The sequence below is a fragment of the Heptranchias perlo genome, chromosome 9 (genome assembly GCF_035084215.1).
Source record: "Heptranchias perlo isolate sHepPer1 chromosome 9, sHepPer1.hap1, whole genome shotgun sequence".
In the NCBI taxonomy this organism is placed as follows: Eukaryota; Metazoa; Chordata; class Chondrichthyes; order Hexanchiformes; family Hexanchidae; genus Heptranchias; species Heptranchias perlo.
The window spans coordinates 63,520,288-63,547,054 of NC_090333.1; the positions used below are offsets into that span (position 1 = coordinate 63,520,288).

General features: G+C 42.5%; 1 protein-coding gene across 1 annotated transcript in view; it reads right to left on the reverse strand.

Moving 5' to 3' along the window:
• The window catches only part of LOC137325047 (complement factor H-like), a 94,796-nt gene that overhangs the window by 23,814 nt on the left and 44,215 nt on the right, over positions 1 to 26,767 (reverse strand). The window contains exons 8-11 of the mRNA XM_067989747.1: positions 16,102 to 16,260; positions 10,909 to 11,088; positions 7,683 to 7,856; positions 1,428 to 1,592 (exon numbers count right to left, since the gene is read on the reverse strand). Of these exons, the coding sequence (XP_067845848.1) occupies positions 1,428 to 1,592; positions 7,683 to 7,856; positions 10,909 to 11,088; positions 16,102 to 16,260 (678 nt within the window). The remainder of the gene's footprint in view (positions 1 to 1,427; positions 1,593 to 7,682; positions 7,857 to 10,908; positions 11,089 to 16,101; positions 16,261 to 26,767) is intronic.

The following is a 26,767-nucleotide window of genomic DNA, read 5'->3' on the forward strand; positions in this document are numbered from 1 at the left end:
CCAACTCTGGTAACTCTGGTGCTGCCTGCACCCAATGTCCCCAAGGGTTCAAAAATCTTCTTGAGCAGATGTCCCTAACTTCTCAATGTTGAGAAACTAGATCTCACCCACTAACTGTTCTGAGTTTATTTCCTGTAGAAAATACCACCAGTCCTCCTTTAACATAGGAAAATATCTCAAAATGCTTCACAAAAGCATAATCAGACAAAAAAATGGATGCTGTGCCAAAGGACGGGTGACTATAAAAGCTTGATCAAAGAGGTGGGTTTTAAAGTCGGTCTTAAAAGCAGAGGGAGATGGAGAAGCAGTGAGGTTTAGGGAGGGAATTCCAAAGCATTGGGCCTAGATGGCTGAAGGCACAGCTGCCAATGGTGGGATGAAGGGAATGGGGGATGTGTAAGAGGCCAGAGTTGGAGAAATGCAGAGTTCTCGGATGGTTGTAGGGCTGGAGCAGGTAACAGAGATAGGGAGGAGCAAGACCATCAAGGAATTTGAACACAAGGATAAGCATTTTACATTTGAGGTGGTGGTTGACAGGGAGCCAATGTAGATTAGCGCGCACAGGGGTAATGGGTGAGTGGGACTTGATGTGGTTTAGGATATTGGCAGTAGAGTTTTGGATGAGCTGAAATTTATAGAGAGTGGAAGATGGGAGGCTGGACAGGAGAGCAATGGAATAGTCGGGTCTGGAGGTAACAAAGGCATGGATGAGGGTTTCGGCAGCAGATGGACAGAGACAGGGGCAGAGGCGGGCAATGTTACGGAGATGGAGGTAGGCGTCTTTGTGATGGAGTGGATATGGGGTCGGAAGCTCAGTTTTGCGTCAAATATGACCCAGAGATTGCGAACAGTCTGCTTCAGCCTGAAACAATGCTCGGAGAGGGGGATGGAATCAGTGGGGAGGATATATAATTGTGGCGATGGCTTCAGTTTTCCCAATGTTTAACTAGAGGAAATTGTGGTTCATCCAGGACTCTTCCTTCCCTCCTCACCCATGGCCCATCTCAATGTAAGCCTCCGCCTAAGCTGTAATCTACCTCTAGACCCACCTCCTGCACACTTTATCCCACCTGACCCAAAGCCCACCCTCAGGCTCTGCGATTCACTAGTCTTTTCTTCACATCTCTATCAGTAAAGCTTTTGAAAGGAAACCTTGGATCTGATTGAAAGAATTAAATTGAAAAATACTCATTTGGACCCAAAAGTTCCATCATCTCCAATGTACTGGCATAGAACTCAAATCAGTAATATGCCTATTTATTTCACATTGATAATTGTTCTTGCAAAATTAAATAATCTGACTATATTGTAGCATCTTGAACACAAATTAGTAATTAATTATTTTCCAGGTTCTAATCTTCTTTTGCTCATAGTAGTTGATACATAAATTAGAAGTACAACATTTATAACAACTACAGAACACTTACCATTGCATGTTGGTGCTAGTGACCAATTTCCATTAATGCAAACTATTTCACTTAATCCTTCCATCTCGTATCCATCATTACATCTATAACGTACTTTGCTGTTCTTCTTGTCACGAATGTATGCATTGTATACTTCTGGTGGAGCCATGCACACTGATTTCTTATCTAGAAAACATGAAAATGTTTCCAAATAGTCCTCCAAAATAATAAATTTATTAGTATTTGCTTTTAAACTATTGGAGATTCCTTTGTTTTTCTGGAAGTAACTAATCAAATTAGGCAGCCAGACATGTTAGAAATGTTGGGTTTGGAAAACCAAAGAATTAAAATAATACAATGCAAATCCAAATAAAAGAATCCTTTGTACATGGTAGATTAGGCTTACATTATTATCTGGACTAAGAAATGCTCTCTTTCCAATATAAGAATTAAATCAGAAAGTGGACAAAAGTACACTGAATATATAAGTGTAAGTAAAATGTACAAAATGACCCAAATTCAGGTGATTAGTTCTGTGTAAATATAATATGAAAAGAATGGGATTTAAGTGGGTTTTCACATTGTATAATTACAGCCCTAGCCTAGAAAGAAAACATGATTGGCCAAACAAAAAGGAAATGATGATGGTGATGTTACTTGAAGACTTTGGCCCTGAAATTCTTTGGGGGTTCCTCCTGTCTCCCATCATAATTCCTGTGGAGATCGGCAGAACTCCCAGAGAAACGGCATAAATGACATGATTACTTACCAAACCAGCAAGCATTGTTCAGACTGGAAGTTACAGTTCAAACTTCTTCCCAACACTTCTGCTTTGTGCTTATTATGAAAAGACGGATTCCTAAGCAACCTGGTCTCCTATGAGCCAAATCCTGTACCCTTATATGTCCCGTGACTGGGATAGTGTGCCATAGAGATTAACGATTACCCCTGACTGTGGCATCGACCACTGGAGGTCATGTAGAAATAATTAAGCCTCCGGCTCTAAAAATGTTTCAGGAGAGATTTGTTCAACTGAATCTTCAACCAACATACAGAAGGGAGTGGCTTGCTGTGACTGACATGGGCAACAAACCAATTATAATGAATCCAATAATGTAAACATAGCTAGGTTTAAATCACTTGTGTTGGTGGCGGGGGGTGGGAACAAGCTTAGGTTTTCAAGCTTTTGACACAAAAAGAAAATAAACAATCTTTATTTTATTTTCTGTTAACAAAGAAACCACAATCGCAGATGCCGCTAATCACTGCGCTTGTCTGCAGGTCAGAAGAGAAGAATACAGGAACATCTGTTAACAATTTAAATGTCAGATTTGCCTGAAGTAAAGCTTTGAGGATTCAATCTCCAGTTTGTTTAAGACCGCATAGAAATCTATTAATGTTGGGGAAATTCTGGAATCTGCAAATGCTCAGAATGCATGGATGTGGTTGGAACTTCTCTCAACTGTCCCTGGAAAAATGTCTAATCCAAGCCCAGATTTGTGAGACATAAATGAAGTAAAAGTAAACATTTAAAGGAGAGCATTAAAAGACAGAAATGATAATTCAGTGGAAAATTTGAATCAAAGTTATTGTGTGATTTAAAAAAAATATTTCTTGGGTTTTGGACACTGCTGGCAATGCTGGCATTTATTGCCCATCCCAAGTTTCACTTGAGTAGGTGGTGGTGGTCCTTCTTCTTGAACCACTGTAGTCTGTGTGGTGAAGGTGGTTCCACAATGCTGTTAGGTTGTATCATTTTGACCCAACAACAGTGAAGGAATGGCAATATATGTCCAAGTCAGGATGGTGTGCGACTTGAGGTAATAATGCTCCTTTGTATCTGCTGCCCTTGTCCCTCTAGGTGGTGGAGGTCATGGGTTTGGGAGATGCTACTGAAGAATCCTTGGCGAGTTACTGCTGTGCATCCTGTAAATCGTAGTCACTGCAGCCACAGTGCGCCAGTGGTGGGTTGGGTGGAGGTTTAAGCTAGTGGATGACGTGCCGATCAAGTGGACTACTTTTTTCTGGATGGTGTCGAGCTTCTTGACTTGTTGCAGCTGCACCCATCCATGCAAGTGGAGAGTATTCCATCACACCTCCTGACTTGTGCCACGTAGGTGGTGGAGAGGCATTGGGGAGTCAGGAGGCGAAACGCTCACTGCAGAATATCCAGCCTCTGACCTGCTCTAATGGCCACAGCATTTATCTGGTTGGTGAGTTTCTGGTCAATGGTGAGGCCCAGGATGTTGATGTGAGGGACTCAATGATGGTAATGCCATTAAATCTCAAGGGGAGATGGTTAGGCACCCTCATGTTGGAGACGGTTATTGCCTGGCACTCGCGTGACGCAGATGTTACTTGCCACTTATCAGCCCATCCTGCATGCAGGCATGGACTGCTTCACTATCTGAGGCATTGCAAATGGAGCTGAACACTGTGCAGTAATCAAATTTATGATGGAGAGATGGTTATTGAAGAAGCAGCTGACGATAGTAAGGGCCTAGGGTGCTACCCTGAGGAAGTCCTGCAGTAGTATTTTGGGGCTGAGATGATTGACCTCCAACAACCACAACCACCTTCCTTTGAGCCAGGTATGACTCCAGGCAATGGAGAATTTTCCCCTGATTACTAATGACTTCAGTTTTATTCGGGCTCCTTGATGTTACACTTGGTTGAATGCTGCCTTGAGGTCAAGGGCAGTCACTCTCACCTCACCTCTGGAATTCAGCTCTTATGTTCGTGTTTGGAGCAAGGCTTTAATGAGATTTGGAGCCGAATGGTCTTGTGAGAACCCAAATTGAGCATTGGTGAGCAGGTTATTGATGTGCCAGTGCCACTTGATAGCACTGTTGACGACTCCTTCCATCACTTTGATGATTGCAAGGAAGCTGATAGGGCAATAACTGGCCAGCTTGGAGGATGTACCTGGGCAATTTTTCACAGTAGGTAGATGCCGGTGTTGTAGCTGTACTGGAACAGCTTGGCTACAGGCACGGCTTGTTCTGGAGCACAGGTCTTCAGCACTTCAGCTGGGATGTTGTTGGGGCCCATAGCCTTTGCTGTGTCCAGTGCACTCAGTTGTTTCTTGATGTCTTGCGGAATGAATCGAATTAGCTGAAAACTGGCATCTGTGATGGTGGAGACTTCAGGAGGAGGCCGAGAAGGATCATTCTCTTGGCACTTCTGCCTGAAGATGGTTGCAAATGCTTCAGCCTTGTCTTTTGCACTCATGTGCTGGGCTCTGCCATCATTGCAGAAGGGGATATTCATGGAGCTGCCTCCTGCCGTTAGTTACTTAATTGTCCACCACCCATTCATGACTGAATGTGGCAGCACTGCAGAACTTTGACCTGATCTGTTGGTTGTTGGATCACTGTCTATAACATGCTTCTTCCATTGTGCATCATTGCATGTAGTCCTGTGTTGTAGCTTCAGCAGGTAGGCACCTCATTTTCAGGTACGCCTGGTGCTGCTCCCAACATGCTCTTCTACATTCCTTATTGAACCAGGGTTGGTCATCTGGCTTAATGGTGATGGAGGAGTGAGGGATATAATGGGCCATGAGGTTACAGATTGTGCTGGTATAAAATTCTGCTGTAGCAAATGGCCCAAAGCAGCACATGGATGCCCAGTTTTGTTCTTAATCTAGCCCACTTAGCACGATGGTAGTGCCACACAACATGATGGAGGGCGTCCTCAGTGTGAAGACAGGACTAGGTCTCCTTGAGGACTCTGCGGTGCTCACTCCTATTAATGCTTTCATGGATAGATGCATCGGCGACCGGTAGATTGGTGAGGACGAGGCCAAGTAGGTTATTCCCTCGTGTTGGTTCTCTTACCACCTGTTGCAAGGCCAGTCTGGCAACTACGTCTTTCAGGACTCAGCCAGCTCGATCTGTGGTGGTACTACGAGTCACTCAGTGATGGACATTGTAGTGCCCCACCCAGAGTACATCCTATGACCTGGTTACCTTCGATCTTCCTCCAAGTGGATGAGCACCGTTTCATCATCTGAGGGAGGGCAGCAGGTGGTAATCAGCAGAAGGTTTCCTTGCCTCTGTTTGATCTAAAGCCATGAGACATCACGGGGTCTGGTGTCCACGTTGAGGATTCTCTGGGCCACTCCCCATGCCCCCCCCCTCCCCCCAACTGTATCCCATTGTGTCCCCACCTCTGGTGAGTTTGTCCTGCTGGTGAGACAGGACATACCCAGGGATAGTGATGGAGCAGTATGGAATGTTGCCTGATAGCTACGATTCTGTAAGTATGACTATGTCAGGCTCTTGCTTGACTAATTAGTGAGATAGCGCTCCTAACTTTGGCACCAGTCCCCAGTGAGGAGGACTCCACAGGGTTGACAGCACTGGGTCTGCGTTGACATATTCTGATTCAATGTCTAGGTCTCAGCCGAGTGGTCCATCCGGTTTTATTCATTAATCAAGAGAACGTGAGTTCAAAACCCACGTTTGAGAATTTGAATTCAGTTAAAAAACAAAATCTGGAAGTAAAAAGTTGGTATCAGTAAAAGTGACATGAGACTGTCAGATTGTTGTTTTCTTGAACTGAGTGGCCACTACAGAGTCAAGAGTCAACCACATTGATGTGGGATTGAAATTACAGATAGGCCAGACCGGGTAAGGACAGCAGGTTTCCTTCCCTGAAGGATATTAGTGAACCAGTTGGGTTTCTACAACAATCTGACAGTCTCTTGTCACTTTTACTGATACCAGCTTTTTACTTCCAGATTTTGTTTTTTAACTGAATTCAAATTCTCAAACATGGGTTTTGAACTCATGTTCTCTTGATTATTAGTCCAGTAACATAACCACTAAGCTAGCGTACCCTGCCTCAAATGACAAGTTAGCTCCTGCCTGAAACAGTTGTGTGTTCTGCCCAGACATTTCAACACCAGGTCAGAAATGGCAGTAGCCATATTGGTTGCAGGAACAGAGCAATAAGTGCTGCACTGCCATTTTTGGCCCTCGATCGCTCTGTTCTGGCCAGGCAGAGGTTATGATGATTGGGCTGGTGAAAGCATGTGGGATATATTCACAAGCACACTACTGTGGATGCTGGAAATCTGGAATAAAAACAGAAAATGTTGGAAAAGCTCAGAAAGTCAGGCAGCACCTGTGGAGAAAGAAACAGAGTTAACGTTTCAGGTCGAAGGAGTTCTGACGAAAGGGGTCTTCGACCTGAAACGTTAACTCTGTTTCTTTCTCCACAGATGCTGCCTGACTTTGAGCTTTTCCAGCATTTTCTATTTTTATGTGGGATATATTACTGGGGAGGCTCCACAGTGCCACCTAGTGGCAGGGGGAGGTCTATTTGCATTACGATAGGCGCGTGTTAAAAGGGAAATTGCCATTGAAAATGCTTACAAAGCATTTGGCATATTAAAGATGTTGACATAAAAATATTACTGAAAAATCAGGACACAGGAAGTAACATGCAAGTGTGGGCATTTGCAAAACTTTACTAATATACTACTAGATGGTAGCAATCATCTTTTTAGGATGTAACCTTGATATTGTGGTTTCTGCAGGTATTTTAATAACAGTCAGCTGTATTCCTCTAATTAACTGCCCTTTCAAGACAATAGGCCCCAAGCAAATACTTAAATCGTACATTTTGTAAACAAGTACTTTATGACGAAAAGGTTCAACAGCACAGTTCCAGTCTCCATATTATAGAAATGATGTAGAGGCATTGGAGAGGGTGCAAAAAAGATTCACAAGGATGATACCAGAACTGAGAGGATATCCTTATTAGGAAAGGCTGAATAGGCTAGGTCTCTTCTCTCTAGAAAAGAGAAGGCTGAGGGTGACCCGATAGAGGTCTTTAAGATAATGAAAGTATTTGATACAGTAGACGTAGAGAAAATGTTTCCACTTGTGGGGGAGTCCAAAACTAGAGGTCATCAATATAAGATAGTCACTAATAAATCCAATAGGGAATTCAGGAGAAACTTCTTTACCCAAAGAGTGGTAAGAATGTGGAACGTGCTACCACAAGGAGTAGTTGAGACAAATAGCATAGATGCAATTAAGGGGAAGCTAGATAAGCACATGAGGGAGAAAGGAATAGAAGGATATCCTGATAGGGTTAGATGAAATAGGGAGGGAGGAGGCTCGTGTGGAGCATGAACGGCGGCACAGACCAATTGGGCTGAATGGCCTGTTTCTGTGCTGTAGTTTTGATATAACTCTATGTAATTCTCCATTGACACATCTTATAAAGGCGTTGATATCTAAAGAATGAAAAACCTGTGCTTACCAATGCAAACTGATGTCTCTAGCCAACCTTTGGAACCACATTGCACATGTTGTTTTCCATGAAGCTCATAGCCACGAACACATGAGTAAGTCAACCACTGCCCTTCCTGATATCTCTCTCGATCAGGAGAAAAATTGACATTTCTTACTGCTGGTGGTTTTTTACATCCAGTTTCTGTAAAGTAAATGTTTGGATCAAACTTGGATATTACTAAATTGGATTAGTTTTACACAGAGTACAACTAGAACATAATAGTTGATTGCGGTCAAACCAAATTATAGTATTTACCTCTATGTCCCTTTATTTTTCCATTGAATAGTTGTTAATGTCCCTTCTTAAGGCACATCCCACTTTCTGCCAGGTCATCACCTACCTCCAACTGTGTGCTTTCGCCTACTGCTTCCTTCTGTTTTCAACTAAGCAGCTTGCAGGTGTACTGCACCACATTAGCAAGGTTTTGCAGTTTTCAGCTCATTAACAGCCCTGAGGAGGGGGCTCAGCAGCATTATAGCAGTTGCAGCCTGATTGATTCATCAGTATGCATGTGTTATGATGACTCTGATCTCTCTTCAGTACTTTGTTAACGTGAGGGTTGTTAACCTAAGAACAAACTACCAAGTAGTAGGGCTAACTTTTCCACCCCTTTATAATCAATATGTGGAAATATACATCTTTGATGGTGATTGTTGAACTGGTTGAAATATTCCAAGAAATGGTCAGCTTCTTGATTATGGAATAGAAATATGGGTTGCTCACCAATGCAGCAAGAGATGAGACTGACCTTGGTAGTTCCTTTACATCAATTGAAACAGTTGGAGAAGCTACATTGACTAAATTACGTTTTCTCCTTCCTGTCTTCTTATGTTATGAAAATAGCGAATGTATCTCCTCTATTCCAAGAAAGGAGGGAGACAGAAAGCAGGAAATTACAGGCCAGTTAGCTTAACATCCGTCAGCGGGAAAATACTAGAATCTATTATTAAGGACGTTATAGCAGGGCACTTAGAAAATCTCAATGCAATCAGGCAGCATCAAAACGGCTTTGTGAAAGGGAAATCAGGTTTGACAAATTTATTAGAGTTCTTTGAGGAAGTAACAAGCAACGTGGATAAAGGGGATCCTGTGGATGTGGTGTACTTGGATTTCCAGAAGGCTTTTGACAAGGTGCCCCATCAAAGGCTACTCCACAAAATAAAAGCTCATGGTGTAGAGGGTAACGTATTAGCATGGATAAAGGATTGGTTAGCTAACCGGAAACAGAGAGTAGGCATAAATGGGTCATTTTAAGGTTGGCAAGATGTAACGAGTGGAGTGCCACAGGGATCAGTGCTTGGGCCTCAACTATTTACAATCTATATCAATGACTTGGATGAAGGGACCGAATGTATGGTTGCTAAATTTACTGATGACACAAAGGTAGGTAGGAAAGTAAGTTGTGAAGAGGACATAAGGAGTCTGCAAAGGGATATAGATAGGTTAAGCGAGTGTGCAAAAATTTGGCAGATGGAGTATAATGTGGGAAAATGTGAACTTGTCCACTTTGGCAGGAGGAATAGAAAAGCAGTATATTGTTTAAATGGAGAGAAATTGCAGAACTCTGAGGTAGAGGGACTTGGGTGTCCTAGTACAAGAATCACAAAAAGTTAGTATGCGGGTACAGCAAGTGTTTCGGAAGGCAAATAGAATGTTATCATTTATTGCAAGGGGAATGGAATATAAAAGTAGAGATGTTTTACTACAGTTGTACAGGGCATTGGTGAGACCAGATCTAGAATACTGTGTGCAGTTTTGGTCTCCTTATTTAGGAAACGACATAATTGCTTTGGAGGCGGTTCAGAGAAGGTTCACTCGACTGATTCCTGGGATGAGGGGGTTATCTTATGAGGAAAGTTTGGACAAGTTGGGCCTGTATACACTGGAGTTTAGAAGAATGAGAGGTGAACTTACTGAAACATATAAGATCCTGAGGGGACTAGAAGGGGTAGATGCTGAGAGGATGTTTCTCCTTGTGGGAGAGACTAGAACTAAGGGCCACAGTTTAAAAATAAGGGATCTCCCATTTAAGACGGAGATGAGGAGAAATTTTTCTCTCAGAGGGTCGTAAGTCTGGAACTCCCTTCCCCAGAGAGCGGTGGAGGCAGGGTCATTGAATATTTTTAAGGCGGAGTTAGATAGATTCCTGATTAACAAGGGCGTCAAAGGTTATAGTAGGTAGATGGGAAAGAATGGTTGAGGTCACAATCAGATCAGCCATGATCTTATCAAATGGCAGAGCAGGCTCGAGGGACCGAATGGCCTCCTGCTCTTAATTCGTATGTTTGTATGTTCTCCAAGCCTGTTGAGTTGGCTGACATTTTTTCCTTTGGGTCTTTGTAATAATATATAATGATTCCCAATTATGACAAACTATTACTTTTTTATGTGTGACATTACATGAGGATTATGGACAAATATGGCATCATCCATATTTTAGAAACATTTATATTAAGAACAAGAACTTGCAGTTCTATAATGCCTTTACTATGGTAAAACATTCCAAGACATTTCATGGAGAGAAGAAATTGGATAACATCAATAGGTAACTCAACTGTAAGCTCTACTTTTATCATTGTGCAGATTGAGATGAACTGTAACTGCTGACCTCCTGATTTGGTTTAAACCACAAAAACAAATTTCTCCAAAATAAATAGCTGCAAATTAGTCCTCAGAACCCTAGTTAGTGGGAGAAATAAATGGTTATGAGTTAGCTCATGACCCTCCACTGTTTGCTCAGTAGGCATTTGCATCACATGTTGTGGCATTACGCCAGATGGACCAGGGAGGTCGAAGTCTCTAGTCTGAGCTCAGTTAGTCAATCAGAGCTCGGGGCCACAGTAGAACACTGCAGTCAACACCTATGACCCTGGGCTGAAGAGAAAGAGAAACAAAGAACATGATCTGGGTTTGCATTAATACCTATTCAATAATCCCTGCTGAAGGTATGTGGACGTGAACATTGGGTGAGGACTATAACAGGCTCCAAATAGCCTCTGGATTCACTCGTGAAGAATAATGATAGGAATAAGATCTCAGAGAGCCACTGCCAGCTGTGAGACCATATCCGACCACAGGTTGTTGTTTTCATGTGAGAGTTGTGAAAAAATTGAAAGAGAAAGCATATGTTTGCCAATTGACATAATTCTATTATCATTTCCATTTGATTCTAGTAATGATGAAAATAGGTTACCAATGCAGACTGGAACAGAACCCTTGATATACCATAGCCCGTCAATGCATTCTATTTCTTCTCCTCCTTGTAATGCATACCAATCGTGGCACCTATATCGCACTTTTTCACCACTTCTGTATGAAGTTTTTGAATGTAGAAAATAACCGTTGGGAATATTTGAAGGTCGTGAGCATGAATCTGTTGAAACAGTGATAACTTACATTTCCATATGCACACATCTTTGGTTATTCAGTTGGTTCTTGGTTACCATCACTTTGTACATTTAGCTGGAAATGGTTTACTCATGATCAGCGAAATGCTGGATAGTAGTTGATTCGACATTTGGATGAACACAAATATAATTATTTGCCATCAGAATATACTTAGGAAAAATACACTGACACCCCATCTACCACCTTAAACATTCACTCCCTCCACCAATGGCACACTGTGGCTGCAGTGTGTGCCATCTACAAGATGCATTGCAGCAACTTGCCAAGGTTTCTTCGACAGCATCTCCTAAACCCGCGACTTCTATAACCTAGAAGGACAAGGGCAGCAGGTGCATGGGAACAACATCACCTGCACGTTCCCCTCCAAGTCACACACCATCCTAACTTGGAAATATATCACCGTTCCTTTATTGTCGCTGGGTCAAAATCCTGGAACTCCCTTCCAAACAGCACTGTGGCAGTACCTTCCCTAAACGGACTGCAGTGGTTCAAGACGGCGGCTCACCACCACCTTCTCAAGGGCAATTAGGGATGGGCAATAAATGCAGGCCTCGCCAGCGACGCCCACATCCCATGAATGAATTTTTTAAAAAAAATTCTTCTTGATATTTGAAAAGTGTGAGTTATTTGATCACTGATTTTATCTAATATTAGCACCTGAATAAAATTTATGGTTTATAAGCACAATAGCATTATGTTAAGAAACATTATAATAGCCTAAAGTATATATGATCTCTGACAATTTACAAAAACAATTTCAAACCGTTAAAATTCTAAGAAGTGCAGTATTTATTTGGACCAGTTGATTTCTCCTGGTATTACTCATGGACAGAAACAAAAACAAAAAATGACAGAACTCTGCGGGTCGTAATGGGTCGAAAATGGCATTGGGTCACTTCCCACTCCATTTACGCTGGTGCTCCAGTTGCTGTCATCTTGGATACAATGCTGAGATGGGTGACCAGAGCGGCCCCCCATTTCAAAGCGGGGTCCTATGATGTGATGTGCATAGGATCCAGATTGCAGTTTTGAGGTACAATTTGTAATTAGTGGTTAACGGCCCTTTTCTGTGTCTTTGTTTGTCTTCCACTCTTTCTCCCTTTCTGTATGGCTTCCTCACATTTTATTACTTTGTCATCTCTGTAACTCTGTCTCCAAATTTTCTCCACTCTTTTCTACTGTCTGCTGCCTCTCTCTTCTGCACATTTCCCATTGTGTCTGCATGCATCGCAATGTTGCTTTACCGATTTTACATTTCTATGACTTGAATATGCACCTGTTGAGAAGTGGTGATCTGCGTCAGGAGGGAAGGGGGGTGAGGTGCAGTCTAGGAAAGGTTGCTCAGGTGCAGTAAGAGAAATTGGGGATTGAAGTGGAAGGGTTAACGTCAGGACGCATTGTGTGGAGAGGGGTGGGGGGTTGATCTAATGCAAAGGAGAGTGTGACAGAATCTGGAGTTGTGTTCCTGAACAGTACTGACATGTTTGCGAACCGCTGCAAAATGTCGGTGAGAGAAAAATTGGGGTCATTGCCTTAGTTAGGAGCTAGAGCCTGGAGCTTGGAGTGATGGGTAGGAACATAGGAACAGGAGTAGGCCATTCAGCCCTTCGTGCCTGCTCCACCATTTGATAAGATCATGGCTGATCTGTGATCTAACTCCATATAGCCGCCTTTGGCCCATATCCCTTAATACCTTTGGTTGCCAAAAAGCTATCTATCTCAGATTTAAATTTAGCAATTGAGCTAGTATCAATTGCCATTTGCGGAAGAGAGTTCCAAACTTCTACCACCCTTTGTGTGAAGAAATGTTTTCTATTCTCGCTCCTGAAAGGTCTGGCTCTAATTTTTAGACTGTGCCCCCGACTCCTAGAATCCCCAACCAGCGGAAATAGTTTCTCTCTATCCACCCTATCCGTTCCCCTTAATATCTGATAAACTTCGATCAGATCACCCCTTAACCTTTGAAACTCCAGAGAATACAACCCCAATTTGTGTAATCTCTCCTCGTAACTTAACCCTTGAAGCCCGGGTATGATTCTAGTAAACCTACGCTGCACTCCCTCGAAGGCGATGGTAATGCAGTTGAATGTCAAGGGGAGGTGGTTAGACTCTCTCTTGTTGGAGATGGTCATTGCCTGGCACGAATGTTACTTGCCATTTATGAGCCCGAGCCTGGATGTTGTCCAGGTCTTGCTGCATGAGGGCTTGGACTGCTTCACTATCTGAAGGGTTACAAATGGAACTGAACACTGTGCAATCATTAGCGAACATCCCCATTTCTGATCTGATGATGGAGAGAAGGTCATTGATGAAGCAGCTGAAGACGGTTGGGCCTCGGACACTGCCTTGAGGAACTCCTGCAGCAATGTCCTGGGGCTGAGATGATTGGCCTCCAACAACCACCACCATCTTCCTTTGTGCTAGGTATGACTCCAGCCACTGGAGAGTTTTCCCCCTCATTCCCATTGACTTCAATTTTACTAGGGCTCCTTGGTGCCACACTCGGTCAAATGCTGCCTTGATGTCAAGGGCAGTCACTCTCACCTCACCTCTGGAATTCAGCTCTTTTGTCCATGTTTGGACCAAGGCTGTAATGAGGTCTGGAGCCGAGTGGTCCTGGCGGAACCCAAACTGAGCATCGGTGAGCAGGTTAGTGGTGAGTAAGTGCCGCTTGATAGCACTGTCGACGACACCTTCCATCACTTTGCTGATGATTGAGAGTAGACTGATGGGGCGGTAATTGGCCGGATTGGATTTGTCCTGCTTTTTGTGGCCAGGACGTACCTGGGCAATTTTCCACGTTGTCGGGTAGATGCCAGTGTTGTAGCTGTACTGGAATCGGCTTGGCTAGAGGCGCAGCTAGTTCTGGAGCACAAGTCTTCAGCACTACAGCCGGGATGTTGTCGGGGCCCATAGCCTTTGCTGTATCCAGTGCACTCAGCCGTTTCTTGATATCACGTGGAGTGAATCGAATTGGCTGAAGACTGGCTTCTGTGATGGTGGGGATATCGGGAGGCGGCCGAGATGGATCATCCACTCGGCACTTCTGGCTGAAGATGGTTGCAAATGCTTCAGCCTTGTCTTTTGCACTCACGTGCTGGACTCCACCATCGTTGAGGATGGGGATGTTTACAGAGCCTCCTCCTCCCATTAGTTGTTTAATTGTCCACCACCATTCACGACTGGATGTGGCAGGACTGCAGAGCTTTGATCTGATCCGTTGGTTGTGGAATCGCTTAGCTCTGTCTATAGCATGTTGCTTCCGCTGTTTAGCATGCATGTAGTCCTGAGTTTTCTACTTCACCAGGTTGGCTCCTCATTTTTAGGTACACTTGGTGCTGCTCCTGGCATGCTCTTCTACACTCCTCATTGAACCAGGGCTGATCCCCTGGCTTGTTGGTAATGGTAGAGTGAGGAATATGCCGGGCCATGAGGTTACAGATTGTGTTGGAATACAATTCTGCTGCTGCTGATGGCCCACAGTGCATTCCATTAGCCTTATTGATTATTTTCTGCACCTGTTCATTACACTTCAATGATCTGTGTACCTGAACCCCTAGGTCCCTTTGGACATCCACCGTTTTTTAACTTTTTATCATTTAGAAAGTACCCTGTTCTATCCTTTTTTGATCCAAAGTGGATGACCTCACATTTGTCTACATTGAATTCCATTTGTCACAGTTTTGCCCATTCACCTAATCTATCAATATCGCTTTGTCATTTTATGTTTCCATCTACACTGCTTACAATGCCACCAATCTTTGCGTCATTGGCAAACTTAGATATGAGACTTTCTATGCCTTCATCTAAGTCGTTAATAAATATTGTGAATAATTGAGGCCCCAAGACAGATCCTGCGGGACTCCACTAGTCACATCCTGCCAATGTGAGTACCTACCCATTATCCCTACTCTCTGTCGCCTTTCGCTCAGCCAACTTCCTAACCAAGTCCGTACTTTTTCCTCGATTCCATGGGCTTGGGCAAGGAATGGGCCCGGGCAAGGAATGGGCCCAGAGGCTGTGGTGCCAGGGTAAGGCCTAGACGTAAAGCTGGAGCAGCAGAAAGCATAGTAGGGCCTCATGCTGGAGCAGACAGGTCGTCCAGTAAGTGGGACCTGAGGTTTGAAGCCAGATTGGGGAGGAAGCTCAGCTGATACTGAGGCCTAACGTCAAGAGTGCAGAAGAAGCACAGTGGACAAGAACCAAAGCTGCTGGGAAGGGAAGTTTTGTGAAGCTCTTTTCTTTGGGACTCTATCCACATTCCCACCCTTTGTCCATTTACCAATCCGTCCCCATTCTATGATCTACATTTAAGATCCCCATTCATCCAAAACCTGTCTTCCCTCCGGTTGCACCTCCTGCCTTCAAACTTCCCTCCTGCCTTCAGTCATCCTTTCTGCCTGTGATCACCCCTCCTGCCTCCAGTTGCCCCTTTTGCATTTAGTGCCCTGCTCATGCATGGTGTCACTTTGTAACATCTGAATTCTATGGAGAAGGTTTCCTTTGTGTGCTGTGTGAAACATCATCATAATCGTGTTCTTTTCAAATAGGTATTTGATTTTATTACACACTTTGCACAGAAGAAATCTCCCCCCCCACCCCCAGGTGATAACAATGACTCCTAATATAGCAACAACTTGGTACAGCAATCCGAATCAAGCTAATGCTGGGACTGTACATTTTATTATAATTAAACGGTGTGATTTTTTTCCACATATGATGTCCGTTTGAAAAGGTTTTTTATTATTAGAATTATTCTATGATTTGGTTATGCGTAACCTTTTTCACAACAATGTGTTAATTATCCTGATTATTTGAAAAATATTTTAGCAGTTTTACATTAATAACCTGCTTGAGGTTTTCTCTTCAATTTAGTGAAACATTACCTAAGTATTATTTGGAATATATACAAAATGAAATAACAGTTGGTTTCATTTTATGCTTTCCTTTAGACTAATAAAAAAAATAGAACTCGTACCATGGCATTTTATAGGGGGAGACCATCCACCTGCCAGACATGTAGATTGCTGTCTTCCCCCAGAAGTTCTGCAATGGTAAGTTACTTGTTCCCAAATCCTGAATGACCACCTTCTCGAATCGAAAGTTGCATCGATGTTTGGTGGGAAACACATGATTTCTGAGAGAGATAAATTAACTATTAAATGTCATACTTGTCATTATTAATATTATCACACTGTAACACACAGAACAAGGCTAATAATTGAATTGTCTTCTAAATATCATAAACAATGCTTCTAACTTATGGATGAAATTATAAATTAAGACTTTAGAATACCTTAATATTTCTTTACAAATGCTACAACAATTCTATGCAATTAGAGTACATGGAAAAATAGAAACAAAACCAGCCAATTTTTGCTAGCAATCGTTCCAAATTCACTGCCTTTCTCTATATCCAATAATACCCTTACTTCCCAAGTAAATATCTATTTCCTTTTAAACATTTCATTTGACTTTACATCCATTCATTTTTGACGCTGTGTGTTCCACATTCTCATCATTGTTTTTTAGCAGAAGTTTTGTCCATATTCATTTTCAACTGGTCAGCATGAATCCTAAGATTGTGTCCCTTTGTTCTGGATTTCTCTATGAAAGGGAAGAGCCATTTCTCATCTGGTCTGTGTAGCCCCTTTTATGATTTGTAACATTTCATTCAGATCACGCCTTAAGTTCCTGATTTCCATTAAAAGCGTGGGGGATTTTGTGCAGCTTTTCTCTTTGAGGATCAGTGACATCAATTGCCAGTGTCTCAGTCAGAAACATTGGTCAGTTTTATATGGGCACACAGATCAACCAGCATCTGGAGCAGCAGATTTCCTGAGTGCTGATCCTGTGGCTTCTCCACTTTAAATTTTAGAAGCAGCAGGAGTAGCACTGATCAAATTAGTTATTTGTGCTGACCAATTAAAGTGAATATAACAAAAGCTTACCCTGCAATTCCCTGCATCTGGGTATCATTCTGGTGAATTATCACTGAACTTTCTCCAAGGCTAGTATATTTGTGATTATTTAGGGTCTCCAAAATTGAGCACAATATTCCAAACAAGGTCTGGATCAATGCTTCGTATAATTGCTGTAATATTTCCTTGCCTTTATAGTCCATATCAGTTTTCCTTAATAAATATTCTCTGAAATCCTTTTGTGATACCCTCAATAAGATCATTCCTTGAGTTCCTGATTTCCATGACATCCTGATTTAGATTATACTTCTCTCTGCTTTTTTTGCATCCAAAGTATACTACTTCCCTCTATATTCAATGAAACTACACCTGTCATTGTTCGACCCACTGGCTTAATCTATCTATGTACTTTTGGAATTTTCTGCTCTGTTCACAATGCACTATGAGGGGAATTTTCAACTGGAGCGTTCATCGAAAGGGTGGAGGGCGGGGTGTGCGCTATGTTCATTTGATGGGTCCAGCGGGTGATTGAGCCTTATCGAATTATTTTGGGCGAGCTACCAATTCTCAGTCAGCACACACACAGGCAGCTCGCCGCTGGGAAAGGGGTGGGGGGTGGGTTGCGAGGTAGAGAATCAGGCAGCCCTTCCGTGGAGCCGAGTTGGAAGTCAAGCCCTGAAGAGGGTGGGGTGGGGGACGCAACCTGGGGTGTCTGACACTGAATAGCCGGCAAACATCATGCTCCTCCCGGCCCCACAAGAATCAGTGTAAGCAGTGTTTTGGGGACCGCTTTGTGAGCGAACTTCAGCCATCCCTCTAAGGACTGTCATTTAGACCTCTCAATGTCTGATGCCAATAAGCGGAGCGCGTGCCACACACGATCCACCTACTGGTGCACAAAAATGGCGTTGGGATCCTACAACTGGCACAAGACCCCAACTTAAACATTTTAATCAGGTTCCCGCTTGTTTGGGTGGGAACGCTCGTTGCTGATTCTGAGACCCGCCTGAAAATCGTGTTGGGTGGACTTCAGTGGGTTTGTGGTTACAACTGCTGGCTGCCCCGTTTTCCAGTATAAACAGGGAAGGACAGTACAAACAAATGAAAATCACCCCATTTCTCCTAGCTTAGTATCTACATCTTATTCAAAATCTTTGTCCAAAAACCTTACTTCCTGCAGTTGTGGCAACTTTTTCCATTATAAATTTCTATCATCACATTTATAATGGAAATCACGTGTGCAAATTTGTGACCCTGGCACAATTCGGTCACCAGGTGGCTTTTTTGTACAAATTGCACGAAATGCTTTCTGAGCAATTTTTATCTGAAAATTGTTCATCTGCCATTTCTTTTAACAGTAACTGAACTTGCTACTGCCCAAAATGAGAATTTAAACAATGATAAATTCAAAAATGATATATTTCACAGTAACATGATTACATTTCTCAAGTGAATTCTCTTTTGTGTCTTTTAATGTCTTCATTGACATTTTGATTTGAAAGCCTCAGCCCCTCCCAAAAGCCGAGGCTTGGCCTTGAATTTTTTACACAGAGCTGCATTTGAGTTGTGCTGTCTGCAATGCACCTAATTTCCCAGGATGTATCAGTACCATTCACTCAGCTGTACTGATGGAATATTTTCTTTAACTTCTACCAGTTTCTGATCAGTAGATTTTCTTCAAATAACTTTGAAAATCATTTGGTCAAATTCCAAGAGCCTTATTGAAGTAAAGTTTATGTTCAGTTTTTTTTTTAAAACAGAGGCTGTGCATGTGTGTTTGTAAAAGAGAATTTAGAAAATGACAGTGTACTAATTACTCTGCATTAAACTGACACAGTGTGTGAAATTTCTTCAGGTAAATGCTATTTCTTTTTTTTTAAACGCACTACTTGAGTTTCAAAACCAATTATTTATCTTATCTGCATTTGTTGACAGAAAAGGTAATTGCTAATTGTTGATGCCAGTGAGTAAGAGATTCTAATTGCTAACACCAATGAGACAGTTGGACAGACAGAGCATCTCCCCTCAATATAACTTGATTTTTAAAAATTTTAAAGGATGCACAGGCATAATTTAGTCCCCATTTTAAAGTCATACATTCTGTCCTTATTTTTTATTGTACTTTCACAAAACTTATGGCAACTTGGTTGGTTGGAACATCTCTGCAGTACAAGCTGAGGAGCTGTGAGACATCAAACTGAGACAGTGCCACTGGTGACGGGAGGGTGTAATTACAGTTTCCATTATAAATGTGGACATAGGAATTTATAACAAAAAGTTGATAGGAAGTGCACGCAGGCATAAAATATTTAATATAATACTAGTCAATCTCCCACAGCAGATTGCACACAGTAAGTTGGAAAATATGATCACTTTTTTACTTGTCTGTGCTATGTTCTTGTTTCTTTCCCTGTCTCTTATCTTCTGCTTCCTTCTCCTAAGCTATTTTTTTTTGCATCTATCTCTGTTCTCTTCTGCTTCTCTCTGTCTTTTTCTTCCTTTGTTCTTTCCTGTTGAGTGGAGAGTGGGCAGGTACGGTGTTGCGTGGTATGACAGGGAAAAAAGCCACCAATGACTGCAGGCTCTATTTGAGTTGGGAGTTGCAGGAATACGTGGCACTCAGTGGATTCAATTTTCATATCGGGAGACCCGATCATGGTGGGGACTCATTTAAATAGAACAGGCAAGCTGCCAGCACTGATTCCTGCTAATAGGCAGCTCGCCATTTGGGAAAATTCGGCAGAGCATAGACTGATGTGGCTCTGCGGAGGGCTGTAAAAACCAGAGGGGTCAACAGAGCAGCAGATTTAAGCAGCAGGGAAATGTAAAGAGCACACCAAGCAGCAAGTAGCTAAACTTTACCTATATGTATTTAATTTTTTTATCCCTTACCATTTTAATACTGAGAATACACAGCAAGATGGTAAGCAAGATACACCAAATGGTATTTAGCAGTGCTAGGGTGGGAAAATCGGGTTTTGCTGCACTTGGAGGCTGTACCTGTGCTTTTTCAGCAATTTGGACGTTCCTGGGCTCTGGTAGAACTGGGTGATGGTCCTGGGCTCTGGTAGCACTGACCAGGGGTTTGGCAGAACTGGAGTGGGAGTCCTGCAGTTAGACAGGACTGCTGTGGATCTGCTGGAGTTTGGTAGCTTTGATGTGTTCTTTAATCTTGCATCGCTATGGATGGGGAACCTCGGGTTTGGCAGAACAGTGGAAGGTGGAGCTGAGGTCTACAGAACTGGGGTGAATGTAAAAGTTTAACTCATTGGTGGTTCCTCGATGTCTGTCAGCAGTGAAGGGAGGGCCAGGGTATGGGCCCAATGGCACTAGTTGGGGAGAGGGAGGAATACCATCTGTGTGAATTTAAGAGATATCTGTAAACATTGAATTTGGTGTTTTGTGCTTGATTCCTGGACGTGTATCTCTATATCTGTCTCTGTCTCTTTCTCTCACATTCTAATTATAATCAACCAAACACAGGAGGCAAATAAAGCTTTCAAAATTCTACTCATTTGCTTTTATTTGCATTATTGTAAAAAATGCAATTCAAAAAAATGTTCATTTTATTAGAAATTTCAGGTGCTGGGGAAAAAATGGCACTGGAAATTTTTTCAGAAACCATTTTGAACGATTTCTAGGAACCCAGTGGCTGGGTTGCATAATCAGAGTAATGGGTTTACATAGCCAAAACCCATCACAATTGTGGACATTGGAATTTGTAGTGGAAAAATGTCATCACAAAAATGTGAGAGAGGAGTCAAGTTGCATGGACAAGAAGTATGCTGATGTTGGATTTTTAATAAGATATATATCTTATATATATCCAATTAATTTGAGATTGTCCCTTCTATCTGAACTCTCTGCAATTTATCTCCCAACCAGTTGCCTATCCATGCTATGAGTCTATCTCCAATTGCATAAACCTGTTTTAGCTAGATTTAGGATTCTTATGTGGAACCTTAGCAAGTGTTTGCTGAAATCTATACAACGTCCACTGATGCTCCTCTCTCCACTACCTCCGTGAATCTATCACAGAGCTCCTTTAAGTTAGTTTCATAGTAATATGATAGTATCATAGTATGTTATAGCACAGAAGGCCGCCATTCGACCCTTCGTGCCTTTGCGGCTCTTTAAAAGAGCTATCCAATTAGTCTCACTTCCCTGCTCTTTCCCCATAGCCCTGTAAGCTTTTTCCCTTCAAGTATTTATCCAATTCCCTTTTGAAAGTTATTAGTGAATTTGCTTCCACCATCCTATCTTGCAGTGCATTCCAGATCATCGTAACTCTCTGCGTAAAAAAATGTTTCCTCATGTTGCCTCTGTTGTTTTTTGCTAATCATTTTAAAGCTGTGTCCTCTGGTTACCAATCCTTCAGCCACTGGAAACAGTTTCTCCTTATTTACTCTATCAAAACTGTTCATGATTTTGAAAACCTCGATCAAATATCCTCTTAACCTTCTCCGCTCTAAGGAGAACAACCCCAATCTCGCCACATAACTCCCCACTTCCCTGGTACCATTCTAGTAAATCTCCTCTGCACCCTCGCTATGGCCTTGACATCCTTCCTAAAGTGTGGTGTCCAGAATTGAACACAATACTCCAGCCGAGGTCTAACCAGTGTTTTATAAAGGTTTAGCATAACTTCCGTGCTTTTGTACTCTACGCCTCTATTACTAAGGCCCGGGATCCCATGTGCTTTTTTTAAACAGCCTTCTCAACTTGTCCTGCCACCTTCAAAGATTTCCTTCAAACCTTCAAAGAGTGCACCCCCAGGTCTCTATGTTCCTGGACTCCCTTTAAAATTGTACCATTTAGTTTATAATGTCTCTCCTCATTCTTCCTACCAAAATGCATCACTTCACACTTCTCTGCGTTAAATTTCATCTGCCATGTGTCTGCCTATGTCCTCCTGAAGTCGGTTGCTATCCTCCACATTGTTCATTGTATTCCTGAGTTTCATGTCATCTGCAAACTTTGAAATTATACTCTCTATACCCAAGTCCAGATCATTAATATATATCAAAAAGAGCAATGGACCTAATACTAATCCCCTGGGGAACACCACTATATACTTCCCTCCAGTCTGAAAAACCATTCACCGCTGCTCTCTGCTTTCTGTCCCTTAGCCAATTTTGTATCCACGCTGTCACTGTTCCTTTTATCCCATGGGCTTTAACTTTGCTTACAAGTCTATCATGTGCTACTTTATCAAATGCCTTTTGAAAGTCCATATACACATCAGCCATACTACCCTCATCAACCCTCTCCATTACTTCATCAAAGAACTCAATCAAGTTAGTCAAACTAGCTTCCTTTAACAAATCCATGCTGACTTTCATTTATTAGCCCATACTTTTCCAAGTGCCAATTTATTTTGTCCCTTTCGTCTCTAAATTTTCCCCACCACTGACTTTAGGCAGACTCGTCTGTAATTGCTGAGTTTTTCCATAAGTATTCTCAACCTAATGATATTATGATCACTGTTCTCCAAATGCTCCCCCACTGAAACATGCTCCATTTGTCCCACTTCATTCCCCAGAACTAGATCCAACACTGCTTCTTTCCTCATTGGGCTAAAAACACACTGATTAAAAAAATTTTCTTGTATACATTTCAGGAATTCCTCCCTCTCTCTGCGCTTTACTCTGCTACTATCCCAGTCTGTATTGGGATAATTGAAGTCCCTCATTATCACTGCTCTATAGTTATTGCAACTTTCTGTAATTTGCCTACAAATTTGCTCTTCTATCTCCTTCCCATATTTGGTGGCCCATAGTATATGCCCAATAGCGCATTAGCTCCTCTATTGTCCCTTAATTCTAACCAAATCAAATCTGTCTTTGACCCTTCAAATACATCATCACTTTCCAGTGCTATAATAGTTACTTTGATCAATACTGCAGCGCCCCCCCTTTCTTTCCTTCCCTATCTTTTCTGAATACCTTGTAGCCAGGAATATTCAGTGCCCCATCCTCCCCTTCTTTGAACTAGGTATCTGTTATTGCCACTATGTCATAGTCCGAATGTGGTGACTTGAGCCTGCAGCTCACCAACCTTATTTACCACCCTACGTGCATTTACGCATATGCACTCCAATCTCATCTTAGATTGCCTCGCATTTGGTCCCCGTTTGATCCCTCCTATTTCTGAACTATTCTTTACTTTAGTGCTATTTGTCCTCTGTGCACCTTATTTCTCCTCTCTAATGTTTCATTCTGGTGCCCATCCCCCTGCCAAATTAGTTTAAACCCTAACCTGTGAATGATCAGCTTAATTGATTACCTGAGCCGGCCTATGGGGGCAGGGGGAGGGGGTAAACATTATTCTTTAATGTAATCAAAAACGTGCCTTTGCTTAGATTTTTATTCAAATGATATGTGATCTTTGAAAAATTAATAAGAAAACTTGAGATGATTGCAATTTTGCTTAACTCTAGTGGAAATCTAAGTATAACAGATTAGATGTAGATAATGAAATATGGAACTACAAATACTTGATTAAAACTCTCAAACTAATTTACTAAAACCCAATTGTAATGGCACTTTGAATTCTATCTTAAGGGAACAGGATTAATTCTATGTAAAGGATGTGCAAATCTTGCTAAATGTCAAGCAATAACAAAGCCCAGTAGTAGGGAAAGTAGCCTTAAAAATATTGGGCGGGAATTTGCTGGAACGGCGTGATGTGTGATGTTCGCCATTAATCGGACATTTGCATTCTCTGTTTATCTTGCACTGTACTTATGCCAAAATTTGCTGGAAAAATCGATCTGGCTATGGTGCAGCATGAATGATGAGTTAAGGACCTCATTTGTGGTGCAGCCAATAGACCAGCCACATGGCACTATACAAAAACTGAGAATAGACGCCATAAACCCAGATTTAGGCTCGGCACTGGAAGGTAAGTGAGCTGCAACTTCACCATAAATCAACTATTAAAAAGTCAATTTCAATTTTTTAAAAACTTTGTAAAATGCTGTTTAAAAAAAAGTAATTTCCAGTGTCTGCACATCCACTTTTCCATAAGATGTCACAAGAAGCTGCAAAGAAAAAGTGGCAGAATTTGGGGGACGAGGATCTGCGTGCCCTATTGGATGAAGTCCACGTCAGTGAGATCGGTTGCTGGGGACTCCTAGGGTAAGGGCTCCCCATCCGGTGAGCCAGATGACATGCAGGGAGGTGACTGATGTGCTGAGTGCCAGCAAGCTCATGGAAGTTGATGACCTTGTCTGTTTGGTGCGCTGGGGACATGTTGTACTTAATAAAGTCAGATGTCCTGCGGAAGAGGACATCTGTCACCTGTTGAATGCAGGTCCTCGCGGCTCCTTGGTTGATGTTAGAGATTTCCAGTGTCTGACTGGAAGGAACCAGAGCTGTAAAAATTGAGGGCTGTCGTCACCTTTGTTCCCGCTGTCGAGGCCCTGCGGGAGATGGACCATGGCTTCACGTCTTCACGGAGCATTTCGCAGAGGGTGTCCAATTGGTGAAGTGCAGTCTGCACATGCACAGCTCCTCCAACAGTGCCTCAAATGACATTCACTCCCTGTACATTCTCTGTAGGGCGGCAGGGGTTGGGGTTGGGGGGGGCGGGTGGTAGGAGCGAGTTTAGTTCAGTATCCAGCCATGATGCCTCAAGTGACACGGCTCCTCCCTCTGTTCCTCCTTGAGGTCGTCATGATAATCAAGAACAGAGAAATGCCCAGTGGATAGGCAATTGCAATGCTTTCACCTTCTTCATGCGTAGAAAGAATTGGGGGTCCTCAAAGTGATTGCCTTCAGACAAGACAGCAAAACTGGCATGAAATGTCTGCCAAACTCTCTGAGGACAGTTTCCAGACTGCTGGCATGAGGCCCCACAGTTTTCATGGTTCCTTTGTTGGCCTCCCAGGCTGAGAGTCAAGTGAGGGCTATAAATCACGTAAATAACAGGTCAACCACGCCATTCGTTTCTAGTCTAAGTGCCTGCGGTGCAAAGACCAGCGTAAATCCATGAAATTTGCAATCTCCTTTGACTGCAATGGTAAGCTGAGCAATGAGGACTCATTTTTATCAGCTTAGGTGAAGGTATCGGCTGTACGGCACAAATGTTCCAGCAAATTATAGCACAGTGCATCTAATGGCATAACTCACTTACTCCATTATTTCCTGGAACTTTTACGTTTCCTTAATGGCGCATGTCATTACTGCATCATTACTATAGTGCAAGTTTCCAGCAAATTCCAGCCCAGTATTGTAAACACCCTTCTGCACACTGAGAAAACAAAGAGTTAAATACTATCGGAAGTTCAAATAGCGCTTTAAGAACAATGGCCCTGAAATTTCGATGGTTTGATAGGGCATTAACCCAGCAGATCTAACCTGGGGAAGTCAGAATTTGCGACTTAGATAGGATACATCAGTTTCACACTACCTTTAAATTCCGCTGTAAATTCCATTGGAAAAGAGGGAAGGTGTAAGATAGTTCCATCTGAGCTAAGATGCAAGCATTCAAGTGATGGGCTTAGATCAGGAAGACATCTTAAGTCCTAAATTCAACAATTTATGCCCTAGGATCTGTCGATCAAACTTGTGCTACAATAAAGCAGGGGTAACTTCGAACAGCAGCTGTGGAAGGCGAACGCTGGGAGCTTTAAGATGAATTGCTATGTTTCATTGTGCTGTTAGATGGAGGCTCACAACTTTCCTTTGGACTCGTCTTTTGTCAAAATTATTTTGTTCTTTACTTTGGAGGCTCCTAACATCACTTGGAAGTCTTGCTCAAGACTGGTTCTTGTTTGGGAAATTTCTCTAAAATGAAGGGGATAGCTGCAAAATATTTTACCCCGTGGGAATTCTCATCTTTATCATTTCTTTGCTGGAGGATGGAGGTGAGAAGGCACTTCAAACCAGGAAGCCAGGCTTATAAGGCAGCACTACAGGAGGCCCAGACCCTCCTTCAAATACCCAATGACCAGAGTGTATAATCCTAAAAGATGATTCCTCAATATACCCATGGAGTCATGTATCAGGAGGCTTTTGTATTCTGTGCTCTGTGTGTAGAAGTTCCTGAAGGAGCTGCCACTCACTCCAGGATGTCCTGTATTGTAGAGATGCTCTCTCTGACAGTGTCGCAGTGGACGGCATTGGCCTCTGCTGCCATCTGCCGGGTATCTTTGGAGAGCTTTTTTAATGCCTGAATGTGGTCCTAATGCTCTGCAAGCATATGTCTTTTCATGGCACGACCCCTGAGATCATCGTCTGAATGCTCAACAGGCGTGATCTTACATTTCTTAAGCTTCCACTCAGGTACATCACGCCCCACATCCAGTACCTCATCCTTTGGCTTTCTTATGAGTTGTGAAGTACCCTTATGTTAATTCCTCATCTAGACTATCTGTATCACCCCAAGTTAACTTATCTGGGTGTTTGAGTGTAAGAAATAGAGTTCAAGTTGGAGTGGGCCAATTTCAGTTGGCAGTGCCAGGCATTGAAGATCCTGCCATTGGTTCTTTCTCTCTCTACACATCTTTCTTGCTTCTGGCTTCATTAGAGATGAGGAGAATGATAAATGTAATGAGATTCCTACTGCTCAGTTTTTCCTACTTGTTAGGCTCATGTAAGAGCCTACTCAGAGTAAAAGCCTCAAAAAATATTCACCATTTCTGATCTTTGACTATTAACACTTAACCGGCAAAAAACATCTGTGGCTACAAACTCTTCCTTTCCACATTTCCATCCTCGA